This window comes from Aulostomus chinensis, chromosome 20, assembly GCF_037954235.1.
Source record: "Aulostomus chinensis isolate RoL2024-O1b breed Wild chromosome 20, RoL_Achi_v1.0, whole genome shotgun sequence".
NCBI lineage: Eukaryota > Metazoa > Chordata > Actinopteri > Syngnathiformes > Aulostomidae > Aulostomus > Aulostomus chinensis.
Genome location: NC_141339.1, coordinates 6,140,568 through 6,157,895, shown reverse-complemented (window position 1 = coordinate 6,157,895; position 17,328 = coordinate 6,140,568). Strand labels below are relative to the sequence as shown.

Here is a 17,328-nt window from a genome sequence, read left to right as displayed (position 1 = left end):
AGGGACTCAGTTTCTTAAGAACTAATCCAGAAAAATATTGTATAACTGATTAAAGACATGCCTCTCCAAAAAAAAAAAAGTTTGAGCTCAAGGAAGTACACTAGTTGTATTTGCTACATAATATACTAAATATTCTAAATATATTATTCTAAAATACTTCTCTTGATAATTTAGTATAATACCAGTTCAATATAAATTCTACAATATTATGTCTTGCCATTTTATATTATCATAATACAAATATCCTCAATTTTTGTGTATATATATCTTGTTTTATGTAGTTCTTATCTTGTTTCATGTTTCTTTAAGCACTAGCGGAGTCGCACTGGCAATTTTATATTATCTATGAAAATAAAACTTTCTATTCTAATATATTCTGTGAAGGACTAACATGTCCAAGTATGAAGTGAGGCATTAATTCATTTTTCCTGGAGTATGTTTGGAATGTTTCTGATCAAAAGTCATTGAATGTATCCACAGACAGGGCATCAGTTTGAATACAGTCTGTTGATAAATTCTGCATCAAATCTGACTCTAAAATTCATGATGAGGGAGGATATCCTTCATGTCACAACAGTGCTAAGAAAGGTAATGACTCCTACGTGATGTACAGGACACAAACTAGCCCTGGTCAGAGAATCACATTAACACAATACAGCAAGACAATAAAATACACAAAATATTTCATGAGACATTTATATGTCGTTCTCTTTATGTAATAATCAATAAACGAAAACAGCAAACCTCCAATGAGGCAAAAAAAACCCTCATTTACTGTATTTCAACATGCTGCAATCTTAACCATAAGAATCAGAAATTTAGTCAGACAATAAAAGCTATAAAGTGGTGCAGAACAGAAGGACCACTACATTCTTAGTAGAGAAAAGTTTTCCCACTCTGTTAAAATAATCTGCCACAAAATGCCATGGCTTCTCTCTTGGCCTACGCTTTACTCTTCCCTCAGATTTTTTGAAAATCGTGCAAACAATGTAGAAGTTCACCCAGACAGCACAGCCCACTCTTAAAATTATATCACAAATGACTCATAACCATTCACATTAATAGACAGTATCAATATGCCACATTTTCCCATAAAGGTCCATGTGAGATTCGCTGAGAAATAAATATTCTCGTTAAAAAAACTCTCCTGTATGACAGAAAGTGAAAAAGATTCCTGAATCTGCTCCATGATTCAAAATTTAAAGTAAAAATTCCCCCGAATATGAAACCAGTGTCACAGAAGGGTAGGAAATACTTCAGAACAATCAGCCATTACCAGCCTCTGGGAGGGCAACAGCCAAAGTTTTGATGCCTCTGTTGTTGCCATCAGATACCAAGGCCAAGACATCCTTCTCCACCCCTGATTATTATTATGGCCCAATAAGCAATTTGCAATGCAAGAATAGAGTAAAAATATATGACTATAGGAATTATTTTTCTCTGAAAGCAGAGACACTTGGAAAAAATAATTAAACCAAAAAGCTAAGAAGATCCCATGGATGTAATTCAAACACATCACTTGTCATGAAGATACAAGGATATGATCGTTTGAAAAAAAACAACAAGAATGCTTTCCTTCCCTTGTATGTCATGAGTATTTTTAATTGTATGTACATCACATCGGTATTAAGCATGTTACAACATGTAACAACGGCTTCACAGATAGCAAGGGACCTTAGCATGTAAAGCATGCAAATGTAAAGCATTAGCATGTCCCCCCTGAATAAATATGAGTCCAGTCCATCGTTTTCCCCACCATTAGAGCTCATTCCCCTGCCTTGCTTGGTCAGGTACTCACCTGGAGGGTACCCCCTCATAAAGAGTGTGTATATAAAGGCCGCATGCAGCTCTCATCCTTGATGCATGTTATTCAGGGCAGCAAGAGAGCAGGCTTCATTGAAGGTATGATTTAAAACTAATGTTATGTAACTCCTGGTGAAATGGTTTTTAAGGGTTTTTATCGATGAGTTTTACCTTTTTGATGCAGGAACTTTTAATGCCCAGTTGCCCAGTCCCTACAATCTGGAGGACTTCCTTTCAAGCTAGCCCTTATAGGAAACATAATTTCAGGGAAAGCAGTGGGAGATGATGACACCCCTGAGCTAAAAGATATTTAGTTTTAATTAATGGGTTTTATGGTCATGTATACATTGTAATGCATGAATTTTGTTTGTCTCATACAACAGTTGTCTTCGATGTCCTGTGGTTGCTTGAAGAAGAGCTGACACTTTAGTGCACACATATTCAGTGGCTTACCCAAGTGCAGCTACTTCCATGTTGAGACTGTGAGCAAGTGACAAATGAAAGTATCAAACACTCTATGAACATGGCTACAAACAGGAGCGATCAGGAAAATGCAGAGCAGGAGAATATTTTAATATATATCGACTGAGAGTGAAGTTTACAATAGTGAGCCAACCTAGAGGGCTAGTGGCTATTCTGTCCGTGGCACCTGCTCCTTCTAATGTTAGCAAAAATAGATAGAAGGTGTTCAGACGCTATGATTCGAGTAGACCTCAGTTTGGATTTAACAGAGAAAGAGCCAAGGCCCCACTGAGTGGTATGTGGTGGACAAAAAACTGAAGCTGGATGCTAGAGCCAGAGACAGCATCGTGGCACACCTAGGGCTCTATTTTAAGCATGGCACAAACTTTCGCTTGGTCAGTGAAAATGTCATTGCTAGTTTCAAGCTGGAGCAAATGACATTTTCACACAAAGTGCTTGCCCTTTTACGAGTAAATTCAGTTGCGGTCCATCAGCACCAGCGAGTGCTTCAGTACTGTTTGTTCATGGGGCATGGTCTGGTGCAACCATGGCACATTGCTGATTGAGAAAACCAGAGAATGTTTTCACCATCGATCAAGGAGAAGCTGGTCTTTGGTCAATGGCGTTATCCACGACCTCCTCCCAGGCCTGCTCCGATGGCTGGAGTGGATTAGTGCTGCTCCCTTATATAAATATTAGATGTGCTTACACACCTTCACTTGGCACACAAGGAGGTCCATTTTTTCCATGACATGAGTTCACTTCCCCTGAGTTGAGGTACCACTCAAATTACAACACTCCAAGTCCTGGCACAGCTTGGGCTTTAAAGCAAACAACGTGTGGCACTCTGATTGGTTTAATTGATATCAGACACAAACCTCTAATGATTGCCTCTTTGTGCTATGCAATGTATTTGCACATATATGTACTTATATTCTCTGATTTACTACAGTTGACACCCTTAATTTTGAAGAATCCTTGTTCATACATTATTATATAATAAGTTTAGGGGATATGCAAACATTAAGAAACTATAAAGTTAACAAATATCTAATCCCACCATCGGAAAATTGCTAACATTATACCTACACAGTTGTACAGGTACAGATAATTGGTTATGTTATATCCAAAAAAAAATGGCAAAAATGTAATATATAATATAGAGTCCTATTTATGTATTATCACATTATCCAGTACAGTTATCACATTTTCAAATGATATCGTCCAATAATGTAATATTCATGTTTCAATGCACAATATGGCGGTGCAGTGGTTAGCACCGTTGCCTAACAGCAACAAGATTTCAGCTTGGAATCTAACCTGCCAGGGACTTTCTGTGTGGAGTTTGTGTGTTTTCCCCTTGTCAATGTGGGTGCTCAAGGTACTCTGGCTTCCTCCCATACTCCAAAAACATGCTTGTTGTGTTAGGTTGATTGGGGACTCTAAATTTCCTATATGTGTGAATGGTTTTCTGTCTCTATATGGCCCTGTGATGGACTGGTGACCTGTCCAAGGCGTAACCCACCTCTAACCCAGTGATAGCTGGGATAAACTCCAGGTCCCCGTGACCCTGTACAAGTGAACGGTTGACAATCGGTGTTGTTATTTTTTGTGTTTTATGAGCGCTTTATCTATCATTCTGTCCATCTCGTTTCAGACTGACGATGTATTTTTGTAGGGAAACCTAAAAGTTAGGAAAGGCATGAATTTCCCCTGACCAAAACCTCATGTTTTGTTTTGTTTTTTTAATTCAGATTTGGGTTATTGCAGGTGGCACGGTGCTGCAGTGGTTACCTAACAGCAAGAAGGTTCCGGGTTTGAATCCCGGCTCAGGCATGGGGTCTCTCTGTGTGGAGTTTGCAAGTTCTCCCTGTGCCTGCGTGGGTTCTCTCCGGGTACTCCGGCTTTTCCCCACCGTCCAAAGACATCAAGAGGGGACAAGGTTAATCTAGACTCTAAACTGACAGTAGGTGTGAATGTGAGTGTGAATGGTTGTTTGTCTATATATGTTGGTCCTGTGATGGACTGGCAACCTGTCCAGGGTGTACCCCGCCTCTCGCCCATAGCTGCTGGGATAGGCTCCAGCCCCCCCGCGACCCTTAACAGGAATAAACAGAAGAAAATGGATGGATAGATGGATGGATTATTGCAGAAAATAATCTCTGTGGCAAGCAACTTTATAACTCTGACATCTTGTTTTTGCGAAGTGATCTACACAAATGAACACTATGAACAACTACACCACGGATACAACTTCAACATCAAAACAACTAGCTTTGTTTAATGTCGGCAGCAAACACTGTAGTCTCGTTTCGCCGCTTGTTACCAGCTACTGTTTTTAAGATACACAGGGTCATATTCTTTTTTTTATTTTTACTGCATTTCATGCAACTGCTTTTCATTCAAAACAATTCAACACAGTACAGTTGCCTACAATGTACCATGTAACATGATCTATTGATGAATTATTCATGTGTAGGACCACTCAACAACCTAATGCTAGTGGTAGAAAAACAGTGTTTAACCAACAGCAAGAGCAAGAAATCTGTCAAATGGTCATTGGCAACATTGGTTGTTTTTTTCACTAAACTGTTATCAGTTGTGGGATGGGTTTTTGTTGTTGTTGTTTGATTTTGTGTTTTCGCAATGATGTAATTTTGTGACAGAATGATAATGTAAATTTTTGTGACTAGCATGGTGAAAAATATCTATACATTTTGACCAGTTGGCTCAGGAGATAAAGAAAAAATATATGAAACAGAACAAAGCTCCACTACTTGTCCATGTGTGTGAATACTGTGTTGTGTGACTAAAATACAATCATGATAATGAGAGTACAGTCAGACTGCAGTGACATGCCAGGACTTTCTCAACCAAGGTTTACATTGTACAGAGTAGCATCCCGGATTAAGACGTGGTTACATAATTTCACATACCTATCAAATCTCCTGTATAGATAGCCTATGGATGATGTGATTTTATTTTTTAAAAACACTAAATGAATTTTTTTTAAAAACGAGTCATATTATTAAAACCACATTTTATCTGCATATTGTCTAGATAGGCCCATGAAGGACTGTGAAAGAATGTTTACCCCCACCCCCTCTTAATCCACTTGAGATCATTGAACCTTGTATACACAGATATAATAGTTGGGTTCAACAGCGCATTCGTGACCTTCATCTTCCACCTGTGCACGTGGAAGTGAATGACGTGAATATACATGTTGTGTGTTGCTGCCTTCATTGAGAGTAAATCCGAGCCATCTGACACGGAGGATTTGAGGGGGAAATTGCTCCCCCACCCCCCCCCCACCCCCTTTGTCAGATTAAATATTGTGGTTTCAAGCAGAGTCACTGTGGTTTCAGCGTGGGAGGAATGTGGCCACGTAAAAAGTTTAGGGAGTTGGCTAGGCTGCACTTTTGAGACTTTTTGGCAGGGTGTCTCGGGCCACTGTGGCACCATGCGTATGGATGCTGTGTTGCTCAATTTGCTGGTTTGGATGGTCGGCGCGTCCGGGGAGATGCTCGCGAGAGGAGCAATGCTGCAGCCTTACAGGCACACAAGGTCAGTCCTCTGTGATCAAAGTTGGCTCAAGTGTGAAGGGGTGAAAACCCTCCCAAGCGCTAGTTATTAAAATGAACTTCTTCTTGATGTAGGGTGATCGTCACAGTGGCAGTTAACAGAATGCTCACCACTGTGGAGGCAGTGTTCTGTTCGGTTGTTTGTCTTTTTTGTAAAATTAGAAATAAAACTACCAAAAAGACTGTTGTTTGTTTGTATGCTAGTTTGCTTTCTTTTTCAGAGTTTGTTACCAGAATCACTTTGACAATTCATTATTTCGCACATGTCCCCATAGCGACAGAGGGTATACAACTTCACAACAAAAAATGAAAGTAAATTTGCATATAGAACAGTTTGAAATATCCTATGTAGTAATTATATTTAATATTGTTTTATTTTATAAATTAATTCATGACAGACAAAATGCTAAATAAATTGAAATTTAGATTGAAATACAGACAAATGAAATTTTCAGAAAAGTGGATTCTTTGTTAAGGGCTTAAACACAACATTTAAATTAAGTATTGTGCTGCTGAGGAGATGGGACACCCACAGATCATACTAACACAAAAACGAAACCATTGTAAAAGAAATGAAAAGGATCATGTAAAAATTAATATTCTCTCTAATAATGGAAATTATATCACGGTTGCGTGTGGGATTTTGAATCACACCTTTTGTAACACATAACTAAGTGAAATTAGACAAATTGGGGAAAATTATCTCAATAATTTTGAGAAAAATATTAGAAACTGATCCAGATCAATGTATCCTTAGTGGCAAACTGCAGTGCATACAAAAGATCAAACTGTTGAGATGATGTACTCAACACTGAGCTATTGCAATAGAGACTGTTTATTTCAGCCTCGGACATGTTTATGTTTGGCAAGGAACAACCACAGACAGAACACACGCCACGCTGGGATTGGCTCCAGCTCTGCTTCAACGCTACAGGATAAGAGATGTAGTTGAAGAATGTTCATGCAAGTCCTAAACGGAGATTAAGGGAGATAAGTTAATCAATTAAGACCAAAACACAGTATATGTTTTTGCTTACTAAGGAAAATGATCCAATCTTAAATATGCTTGTGTGTCTAAAGTATTTGAACCAGGTACTTTAATAACTAGGGATCCTCTATAGCGCCAACATAACACATTTGCCATTAGCCCTACACTTTCGCTTGAAGGGTTTTTAGTCCATTTCTCCTGTCAGAACAGTGGATTTTGGTTGTTTCAATGCATGAGCTGCCCGCGTCACATCCATGTAACTTGTCGAGTGTTACATGACCTTCCACAATCAATTACATTTCTTCATTTCACTTCATTTCCCAAAGCAGACTTTATATCAATATTGGCCAGCTGCTCTGAGCTACAGGCTGCAAAGCATGCCCACACCATAACCATGTTTGACAGATGGAAACATAATTCAGATTTTGACTCCATCCAAGGCCTCCCCTCCCATGTAAACCACAATTTTTTTACACTAATGCTGCTTGTTAATGATAATTATACTAATGACATGATTAGACAAATCTTTATTATTCCCACAAGGGGATATTTCCAGTTATTCAGATCCAATGAAAAATGAAAAAAAGAGAGAAAGTAAGTGAGCGAAACCTAAAATTAACATGTATTCCATTACACTGACATGTTGACAAACAATACACTTTAAATGTAAGACTATGGACAAATAATTTGTTGAAATTGTGATTGACTTTGTCTTTGTGTGTGTGTGTGTGTGTGTGTGTGTGTGTGTTACCTTTGCAGTACCCAGCACTTGGACATTGTTTAAGTGTGGTTTAACACCACAAGAAAAAGACTGGGTGTGCACGTCATTTCCTAAGATCCAATGAGGAAATTCAAATTTGGAACTAGATAAATAATGCACATAAAGCTGAATAAACTCATTACAGATGGTAGGTCTCTATGGCTCTTCACAGCCACCTGGAAATGTTCAGGTGCTCCAAACAGGCTGTCCACAAGTGGAAGTGCTGTAGTGTTTGATAACCACAATGCCAAAAAACGTCTCATTCCAACGAGTAAGTTCCCCTTCAGTCTTATTTATTCACATATCATTCTTTTATTAGCCGGTTGGCCTGTCTACATGGCCTTGAGTAAACTGTGCATTTCCATCACGTGATCGGGACAGAGAACCTAACACACTGTTGCCAGAAGATCTTGGTATCAGCAATATACCTCAACATGACTGTAATGGAAGAAGTAGAAATAACATGAAAAAAAACAGGCATCCAAGCACATTATTATCCATACTTTTTCGTGCATGAGACTGGGGCATATTTTGGTCAGCTCCTTGGTCCACGTTTTACTGTTGCTCTTATTACATGCTGTGGTGTTGCGCGTTATGGGGGAAACAGTAGAAACAGTGAGTTTGGTGTTCACCACATCAGAACTCAAAAAATGTGTTTCTTAATTTGCAGATTAAATCTTTTTTGCACAATTATCTCAAAAAACATCTCAACTGAGTGTAAAAACCTTTTCTGCAGATTTTGACATTTCCAATGCAATATTTTGAAACGTTCATCAAAAAAGGGCAATGGAAACCTAGCTATCGTTGCTAGCTATTAAATATTGCAACAGAGGTCTTAACGCTTAACTGCTGTGAAGATCCTGTTTTCATGGAGAAGATTCATATGTAACTGTTACCCCAGAAAAAAAATGTCCATTGCCACACAAATTAGCCGATGTTACATTTTGGTCATTTATAAAGTGATGTCTCTTTGCTTTGCTTGAGTACTTCGATGGAAATAGGATCGGGTTGTAAGTCATATATCAGAGAAAATACATTTTTCTGAAGGGCTCACAAATTCAGTGCACTACTACATGATTTGTAATCAAAACTCAGACAGTAACAAAAGATGACATGCATGGTTAGAAAAACCACTTACTCTGATTACGTAATCTGTAATCTGAGTGTGTTAATGTGCTTTCTGAATTATTGCTATTGTTGTGGCTTGGGGGAAGATTACCCAGGCAGAAGGAAGACCAGCAATTACATGTCATTTTTAGTAAAGCACAAATGTGAGCATCTATAGATTTTAGTTTTTAACCTCCAGGGCATTCAAATGTTAATTGTCTAATAAACTGCGCATCTGTTGAAAGGAAATTTGGAGTTGTGATTCTTTGATTGGATTTTACTGCACAAGAATCCAGCACATCCTTTTCCATTCAGAATATTTATACCGGGATTATATAAAATGTGACATTGAGGATTGAATTGCATTGCTGCTATGAATAACGTACCAAAATTAATTTGATGAAATCCCAGTTATTAGTCAAGTTTTTGCAAAAGAGAAGGGCATACTTCAGTACAAAACAAAGAAATTAAAATATCAAACAGACCACTAGGCGCAATCAAGGCTTGCCATAGCTAATCTTATGTAGCTAACATGCTACAGCCAAAATCACGCTGTTTGCTGTTTTTATTCATTTCTATAATTAACAGAAGGCACAGTCAGGAACTTCTTTCAATCTGTAGTATCTGCAGTCTTAACTGCTTGACATGGTGCCACCCAATCAGCCAGTATTTAAAGTCAAAATATGCCATCCCTCATTGGATGAATAAAGACAGGATGGAAGTAGTCCCATATCTTTGATTCAATCCTTCTCTAATGTGTACATCTACATTTTCACATGCTGGAATGACATGGTAAAATAACAAAATGAACATATTTTTGAGACTTAGCAGAGAAATATTTAATCAGGCTTACAGGAAAATTGTCTGTCATTTCAAATCAATGTTGACACAGTTATGAAGACTTGGATGTTACTGTCAAGAGACGGTCAAAATGTAGATTTGAATGGCAGACAGCAAGTGGGTCAGTCTTATTGGTGGGAGCAAGACGAGTATTTACTGTCATCCACTTTGGACTCTCTGACCTGAAGCACTTGTCACATCTGAGCACCCCACGATATTTTATGGTATTTTCTTGTGTGTGTGTGTGTGTGTGTGTGTGTGTGTGTGCGTGTGTGTGTGTGTGCGTGTGCGTGTGTGTGAGACAGAGAGAGAGAGATTCCAAAGATGAGACAACCAACCCTTCCTGAGCAGTGTTTTGACAGTTAAAATTACATATTAGATTTAAGTTCATTGAGAGTAGCAAAGAAGACTTGGAAATTGATGTATAAAAATCACAAACAGGTGTAAAAAAAAACAACAAATCACCATAATGCAAGAAATAAAGTGTCTGATCTTCAACTGGAGGACTGCTGACCCCTCACTTGAAACCAGATTTATAGAGGTATTTATGAGTTTAATTTGAGAAAATTATGCCCTCACTCAGAGTGGAGCTCTGACTATTTATCTTGTCCCCCTTTTTTTTTTTTTACTGTAAATCATGTTTGTTGGTTTGGGAAAAAAGTTCTTGCCTCGCTGAACTTGAATTTACTCCTCAATATGTTTACATCCAGATGGACTGGATTCTACATGGGTTCAAATAATGAGTCCCAGTAAATATGCATGCTGAGATGCTGCAGAGAGAAGCTACTGTATGGAAGCTGTCAAATCACCTCACGCAACACGGTAACTGAGGAACACTTGGAAGTCATTTGGCGTTTTTGAGACTTTGATAGTGTTTGTTTGTTTTTTCAAATTATGAAATCAGTTTTGCTTTCTGCTGTTTGATTTTATTGTATTTTTTTGATTATTATTGCTTTTAGAGATGAAAGTTAGAATAAGGTTTTTTTTCCTTTTTATTATAATTTTGAGCCAAATGTCCACCCTCTTTCAGTAAGTGCAGTTAAGCACACACACCCAAGCATTTATCTTGAAATTGTAATAGTAATTATTTTCCCTCACAATATGTGGTTAAAATTAATACTGTGAGGTAAGTATGAGTCCATCCCATCCTGCCTTTTAGGTGTAGAGAGTGTGCAGTATGCTGTCCATTTAGCTTCCAACCATGTGGGGATTGGAACGATCACAGCAAGGCTCAGTCACTGAATTACAGGAGTCCTTGTTTGTCGAATCACATGCACCACTCAGTCACTCTGGGGCATCTGAGGTTGGAGTATACGTGTGTGTTGGTGTTTTGCTGTTGATTTCCCCTCTTGAGAACAGGCTGCAGTTTGGGTTGTGGATCCAAGTGGGTCTTTCATCAATGTGGACAGCTGTTTCTGGGACAAGGAGGACCTGACTCTTGCCACCTGGGTTGATGCCAGCACAGCTTTAGTCCTAAGAAAAAGAGCATAAAAGTTTGTGCATTACAGTATAGGATCATTTCATGAACAACATAAATCATGAAAACGTGATTTTTCTTACGATGAAATGATTAAGAGACTGAAGGATTTTGATCTGCCTGTGGAATAGCTGCTCTGTTTACCATATGCATCTACGCATACGTTGGGCTCCAAACACTCCCTACAAGTGGGGGAATGTCACTCAACTGTGTACCAGAACACCTCCTGCGTAGTTGCCACAGCTGATATGCTTAATGTACTGTTTTATGCAGTTTACTTGTCTAATTTTGAACATTGTTTGGCAGAGTCACGTCTGCTTTCTCCCTGTCCGCTGCAGCCAGGTAGCAGAGCCCTAAAGCTCTGTGTCTTTGCTGCTTGTTGCACATAGCAGGGCAGATTTGAGGTAGTTTATCAAAAATGACACAGAGAAACAGATTGCTGACTTTATCAGGTCATTAAGCGAGGTCGTTCGGATATCCTTGATGTAGCTTCTTCTTCATCATCACCTTCTTCTTCTTCTGATTCCCGCACACTTGGCATGCTTTGTGAATTGTTTTCGGTGGGCATATATCCAATGGCCTTGGGTTAATTGTGCTTAGTTAATCACAATGTGTAAATTAAAATCAATTAGTCGTTCAGCCCTAGTTTGAATTTCTTGTCCTTTCATGCTTGTGCTTTATTTTTGGTAAGTTACGTCAGTTCCTGTTGCCATGGTGTCTCCATTTGCTTTATATTTGCTATCTTTGTCTTTTTTCACCTTTTTTTTATTGTATTTGTGTCCTGTCATTTAGTTAGTCTTTGTCAGTCACAGCCATTTTCCTTGTGCCGCTTATCTAACAGCTCTCCCTGGCCTGGATTTTGGATGGTTAGATGAGTTTGTACTGCAGTTTCGTGAGTCAGTCTTTTTTCCTCACCTGCTGTTTTTGTTGTTTATTTTTGATGATTAAAAGCCTCAAGTTCTCCATATTTGCATCCTCATTGTCTGCATTTGGGCACTTTGATGGCGGTACGCAAACACTTCTCATACACTATCACTGATTGTGCTGAGCTAACTAGCAGTCCGCAGATATCTAGCTCTGTAATGCACACCAAGAGGAGAGAATGGGATCTATTTTGTCTGGGTCTGGGGTCAATGGAAGAGGAAAAAATGTGTGCAATACCAATATTACATGAAATCAAAAAGTGATCTATCATAGGGAAAAAGAAAAACTTCATATGATGCTGAGCTCCTATTTTCTTGTTTTTTTTTTCCTGGGGGCAATGGATAATGACTATTTACTGATGATTCTTTACCAAAAAGTAAACTTTTTCCTGTACTATTTCCCATTAATCCGACCCCTGATTTTCAAACTTTAACTTCAGGCTGCCACAAAATGTATCTCTCACTATTTTGTGCAGATGAGGGGTGTCGGTGTGTATCCATTTGTGTAGGTGTAAATGTTTTTTGACTGTGTAAATGTACTTAATGACAATTGTGCAGCTGTATTTACACTTGAAGTTTCTTGACTGTGGTGCGGTGGAGCTCGGTGGACCCAAATAGAGATATGATTGAGTCAGGAATGAAAAACTCAAAGATTATGAACGTAAAGGAAACTTTCCTTCAAAAAGGTGCATATACAATTCAAAAAGGGGAGAGAATGAAATATATAACATATTAATAATTAAAATATTATAAGTATTTTAACCTATGTTGTATGGGACTTGTACTGGAGGCTTGTCCTCCAGGTTCTTGGGTAATAACAACCTGCTCCACACCCTGCTCAGTTTCCGGCTGGCTGAGCGCGCTGATAGCCATCGGCTGTTCCTCTTGGGGAACAGGGGTCATTTTTACTGGTCTCCACTCTCTATACACTGAGCTTCTCTCTCCTCCTCTCTGTCCCCTTTTCCTCCTATACTCATACTTATTACTAAGTCAAGTCAAGTCAAGTCAGTTTTATTTGTAAAGTGCCAAACCACAACGAAAGTTCTCTCATGACACTTTACAAGGTCAAGCGCCACGCCCCTTCAATGAATTTACACCCAACAATTCTTCATGAGCAAGCACATCAGGCAACAGTGGTGACGAAAACCTTTCTTTTTACAGGCAGGAATGCCAAGCAGATCCAGGATCAGTGGAGACGGCCTTCTGCTTTGACCAGTTGGGGGGAAAGAGAGCAGGAGAGCAGGGCAGAGACAAAGACAGATAATGGAGGAAGACAGATATACAGAAGGAAAGAGAGGAAAAGAGATCAAGAGGGAGAGAAAGGGAAGAGACTGATGGACAGACAGGAACGTGAGCAGGTGGTGCTACGGGTGGCTGCTTGAGCCTGTGCAGGTCTGTCGCCTCCTCCAGCAGCACCCTGGATCTAGGATGTGCGGAGCCTGAAGGTTAACTTGACTTCTTCCCTGCAGATTTTGTGCTTTCCCACTGCCAAGATCCCTGACTGATTCTGCTGCAGGAGGAGGCTACAGACCTTAGAGGCTGAACCTTCCACCCTCAGCATCAGTATCAGAATTAGTACCAGTAGTATTCACATTAGTATTCTCTTTACTGTACTAATATTAACATCAGTATTGTGTTTGTATTGTATCTGCTTGCACATAAATGCTCATATCAGACTGAAATTGATTTCTTAAGTAACCGGTAGATGTCATGATTGGTAGCTCGTCTACTGTTATTCCCACTGTTGTTACTGTTTCTTTGTGTGCCCTCCGTTCCTTTGTCTTTCTCTCCACTTGTCTGTCTCCCTCTGTGTTGCTCACATGTCCCTCTGTCTGTCATTCTCTCTGCCTGCCTTTTCTCTCTCTCCTCGTCTCTGTCCCTCTTTCTTTTTCTTTGTCTCTGTCTCTCTCTATTTGTCTCTGTCTCTGCCCCTGTTCTCCTGCTCTATTTCCTCCAACAAGTCAAAGTAGATGTCCGTTCCCATTCAGCCTGGGTCTGCTTGACATTCTTGACAGTTAAAAGGCAGGTATTTTTGACACCACTGTTGCAAGATGTGCTTGCTCATAGAGAATTGTTGGGTGAAAATTCAACACGCTCTACCTGTAAAATGTCATGAGACAACTTTTGCTGTTATTTGGCACTATACAATTAAAACTGACTTGGCTTGACATTTGTTTTTAGAGCATGTGTGATAACTGAATATCCTCCAAAAGAGTACCACTAGATTCACATCTACAGAAATGATGCAATGCCAGTCCAAAGTCTGCCAGCTTGGTTGGAACTTGAAGGAAGTGGCTGAAGCATGGTCATGAGGCACCTGGGTGTCCTCCGTGTCACGGTAATGGACGCCTTCACAGGCTGAAAGACAGACCAAAGTGATTTCAAATCTTCATTTTTCACTGAAAAATCTGTGATCCCAACAGGTATCAGCTGTTCCCGGAACAATCACAGACAGAGAGAATAAAAGAAGACTATATCAGAGCACAGTATTGTGGAATTCAGCGCATGTTGCAATGCTTGCACAAAATAAATGGGTTATTCAGGCAATCATACAATTTTGTGAGAATTATGTAACCACTTCACCATGGAAACAAAGTGTCATCAACAACCTCTCTGGCTTTGTTAGATAAATAAGTGTGAGTATGTCAAAGTTAAAAGTTAAAGTACAACCCCTGGAATGGGATGACTTTTTTGTAGATGTTCATATGTTACATCTACCAAATTTGATGCGTGTGAGTCAAACCCTCACAATACATTTAATGATTCAAAGCAACCTACACAGCAAGGAGCCTGATTTACTGATTACAGTATTAGACAATGATGACAGCGGCATGCAGCCACATCTCCGTGTTCTGATGAAGTGACTGAAGAGAGGAATAGCTGTTGAAAACCAAGAGGGCAAAGGTAGGGTTTACAGTACCTGCTGAAGCATTGGGTAGGGAGTCATGAGCAGACACCACTGATGAGTCGGGTGATGTCAGGTTGTAATTTCAACAGAACAAGGAGCAAACACACACTTTGGAGATTCAACAATACCAAGATAAATGGTGTAGGATGAAAATATTGAATGCTCAGGATCTCATTGTAGACGTTTTAGGGCCCTATTTGAGCGATCTATAAAAATGGGGCAAGCTGACACCCAGTCAAGCGTAAGCTTCATTTCTAGTTTCAAGCTATGACATTTCAACACAAAGCGCCCTCGCCCTTCAATTAGGAAAAGGAACTGATGTATGAGGTGTTATTTAAAAGGCACCTCAATCAAATAAGCAGATGCACAGCAATGCAATTCAGTTCAGTTGATACCCGCCAACGTGGAAACATTGGTCACCACCTCCTCCCAACCCTGCTTCACCTCTGATGGCTTCGTTGGATTTCTATTGCTCCTTTACTAAAACATAAAAGTGACATGACAAGTCCTGGCGCACCCTGGGTTATAAAGGGAATGCCACAAGGCACTTGGATTGCTTCAAGTGATGTCACGCCCAGAACACACCAATAAATAATTAGTTATCTAATGACTGCCTCTGAGCACTGTTTGCCACAGTTTGTGCACTGATTACTGGGAATATTGGCGTTAAAATTAACGCCGTTTGTAACAGCGTTACTTTTGTCAGTAATGGGTAATCTAACTAATTACTTTCCTTATCGTTACAACGCCGTTACCGCCATTACTACGCGTTACTGAAGCTACTCATTGAAGCTGTCCTCTGTCTCGGCTCACAGACACAGGAGCCGCAAATGCGTGTGTTCTTTCTTCTCCTTTGATGAGGGGGGAGGGGATGGGGCCTAAAGTAATGATGATTGGCTAAGAAAGAGTAAGACGTCATGTAAGGCCAACCAGAGACATCAGGTGGGCGGGTGTTTACACACAAACCCAGTACGGAGCAGCACACACACAAACTATTAGAAATGGCGAGTCGCGGGTAAAGACGGCGCTTTCAAGATGGAAATATAGGCACAACTTTATGGAGGTTAAAGGTAAAAATGTACATGTTGAGTCTACATTATGTCGTCCAAGAGCGAGAGCAAAGAGGCTGTCAACGTCCAATGTCAGCAACTCCAATTTAATGAAGCGCCTCTCGACGGCCCACGCTTCTACTAAACTAGTAGCCAGAAACACCGTTGACTCCGCTAATGGTGATAGCAAGCCAGGTGCTGTTAAGGTGAGCTCCGCTAGCAAAGAAGGACATGGAGCCACGCCTTCAAGCAGCAACAGCTGGATTTTTAATTAAAAAAAAAAAATCCAAATCCTTTGACATTTTTAAACTTAAAAGAAATACAGTAGTTATTTTCCCTGGTAACTAGTTACTTTCATATTGGAGTAACTCAGTTACTAACTCAGTTACTTTTGGGAGAGGTAACTAGTAACTTTAATTAATTACTTTTTCAAAGTAACGTGCCCAACACTTCTGATTACGTGTATTCTAAATACCAAAATGAAGCTGAACATGCCATGAACATTAGGCTGACGCTTAATGAAATCCGACATGGTGTCAGTGATTGCTTAAATAGGTGTTAATGTGTTCCAATAACAACATTGTGGCCATAGCCTTTTTTCAGGAGTCTCCTTGCATGTAGTTGGTGCCTTTGCTTTGTTTCATAGGACTGGAAAAGGGCTGGCTACAAAACACTGTCATTGGAACACATTGAGACTTCTTCATCTAGAGCATGAGTGTGTGGTATTTTTTCCTCTTATATACAGTAGATTTTAATTTCTGGAAGAGAAAGAGCTGGGACAAATTACACCATGTGACCAGGGATGTCTGGTTACCTGAATAAGTGGGTTTAGTTAACGACTTGTTACAAGCACAAACTGATCGGGTTTGTTTAAACTGAGCAGGCCCACCAGCTTCCTTATCACAAATCAGTGAACCATACAATGATTGTGAAACATCCTCAAGCTAAGCTAAAAGGGCTGCATGATGTTTGTTCATTTGGGCTGGCATTGTAGAGAATGCACAATATCCCAAAGGCATCTTTGGAGAGTTGTGATACTTTTTTTTTTTGACTCACACACACCAGTCTTATCCCTCTACCTTTGGCTGTGTTGAGACAACTCATACTTCGGGTGATAGTCAATCCTAGAACATAAGAACGTGTCATTTATTTTCTTTTGCCATATGTGGTTATATGGTTTTAACAAGTTCCTCTCAATTAAAAATATGTACTTCCCTTGGTTGTTTGAGCTTCATTCTGCTGTATGGATCATTGCAAAGTTTAAAGAGAGCTTTGTTTGGTTAAGATTCTCCATCATCAAGGCCATTGTATCTCTCAAGTGCTGTGTCATGGTCAACTGGACTGTTTCAGTTTCCTTAAAGTCGTTCTGCATCTCACACAAGAGGCTTCTTTAGTTCAGTTCATTCTATGTTTATTTGCTAAAGGGG

At 39.6% G+C, this 17,328-nt stretch overlaps 1 protein-coding gene across 1 annotated transcript in view; it reads left to right on the top strand.

The window, feature by feature from the left end:
- The first annotated feature begins 5,627 nt into the window (after positions 1 to 5,627).
- The window catches only part of LOC147242672 (gamma-aminobutyric acid receptor subunit rho-1-like), a 33,948-nt gene continuing 22,247 nt past the window's right edge, over positions 5,628 to 17,328 (top strand). The window contains exon 1 of the mRNA XM_086189246.1: positions 5,628 to 5,832. Coding sequence (XP_086045372.1) covers positions 5,729 to 5,832 — 104 coding nt within the window. The 5' untranslated portion in view covers positions 5,628 to 5,728. The remainder of the gene's footprint in view (positions 5,833 to 17,328) is intronic.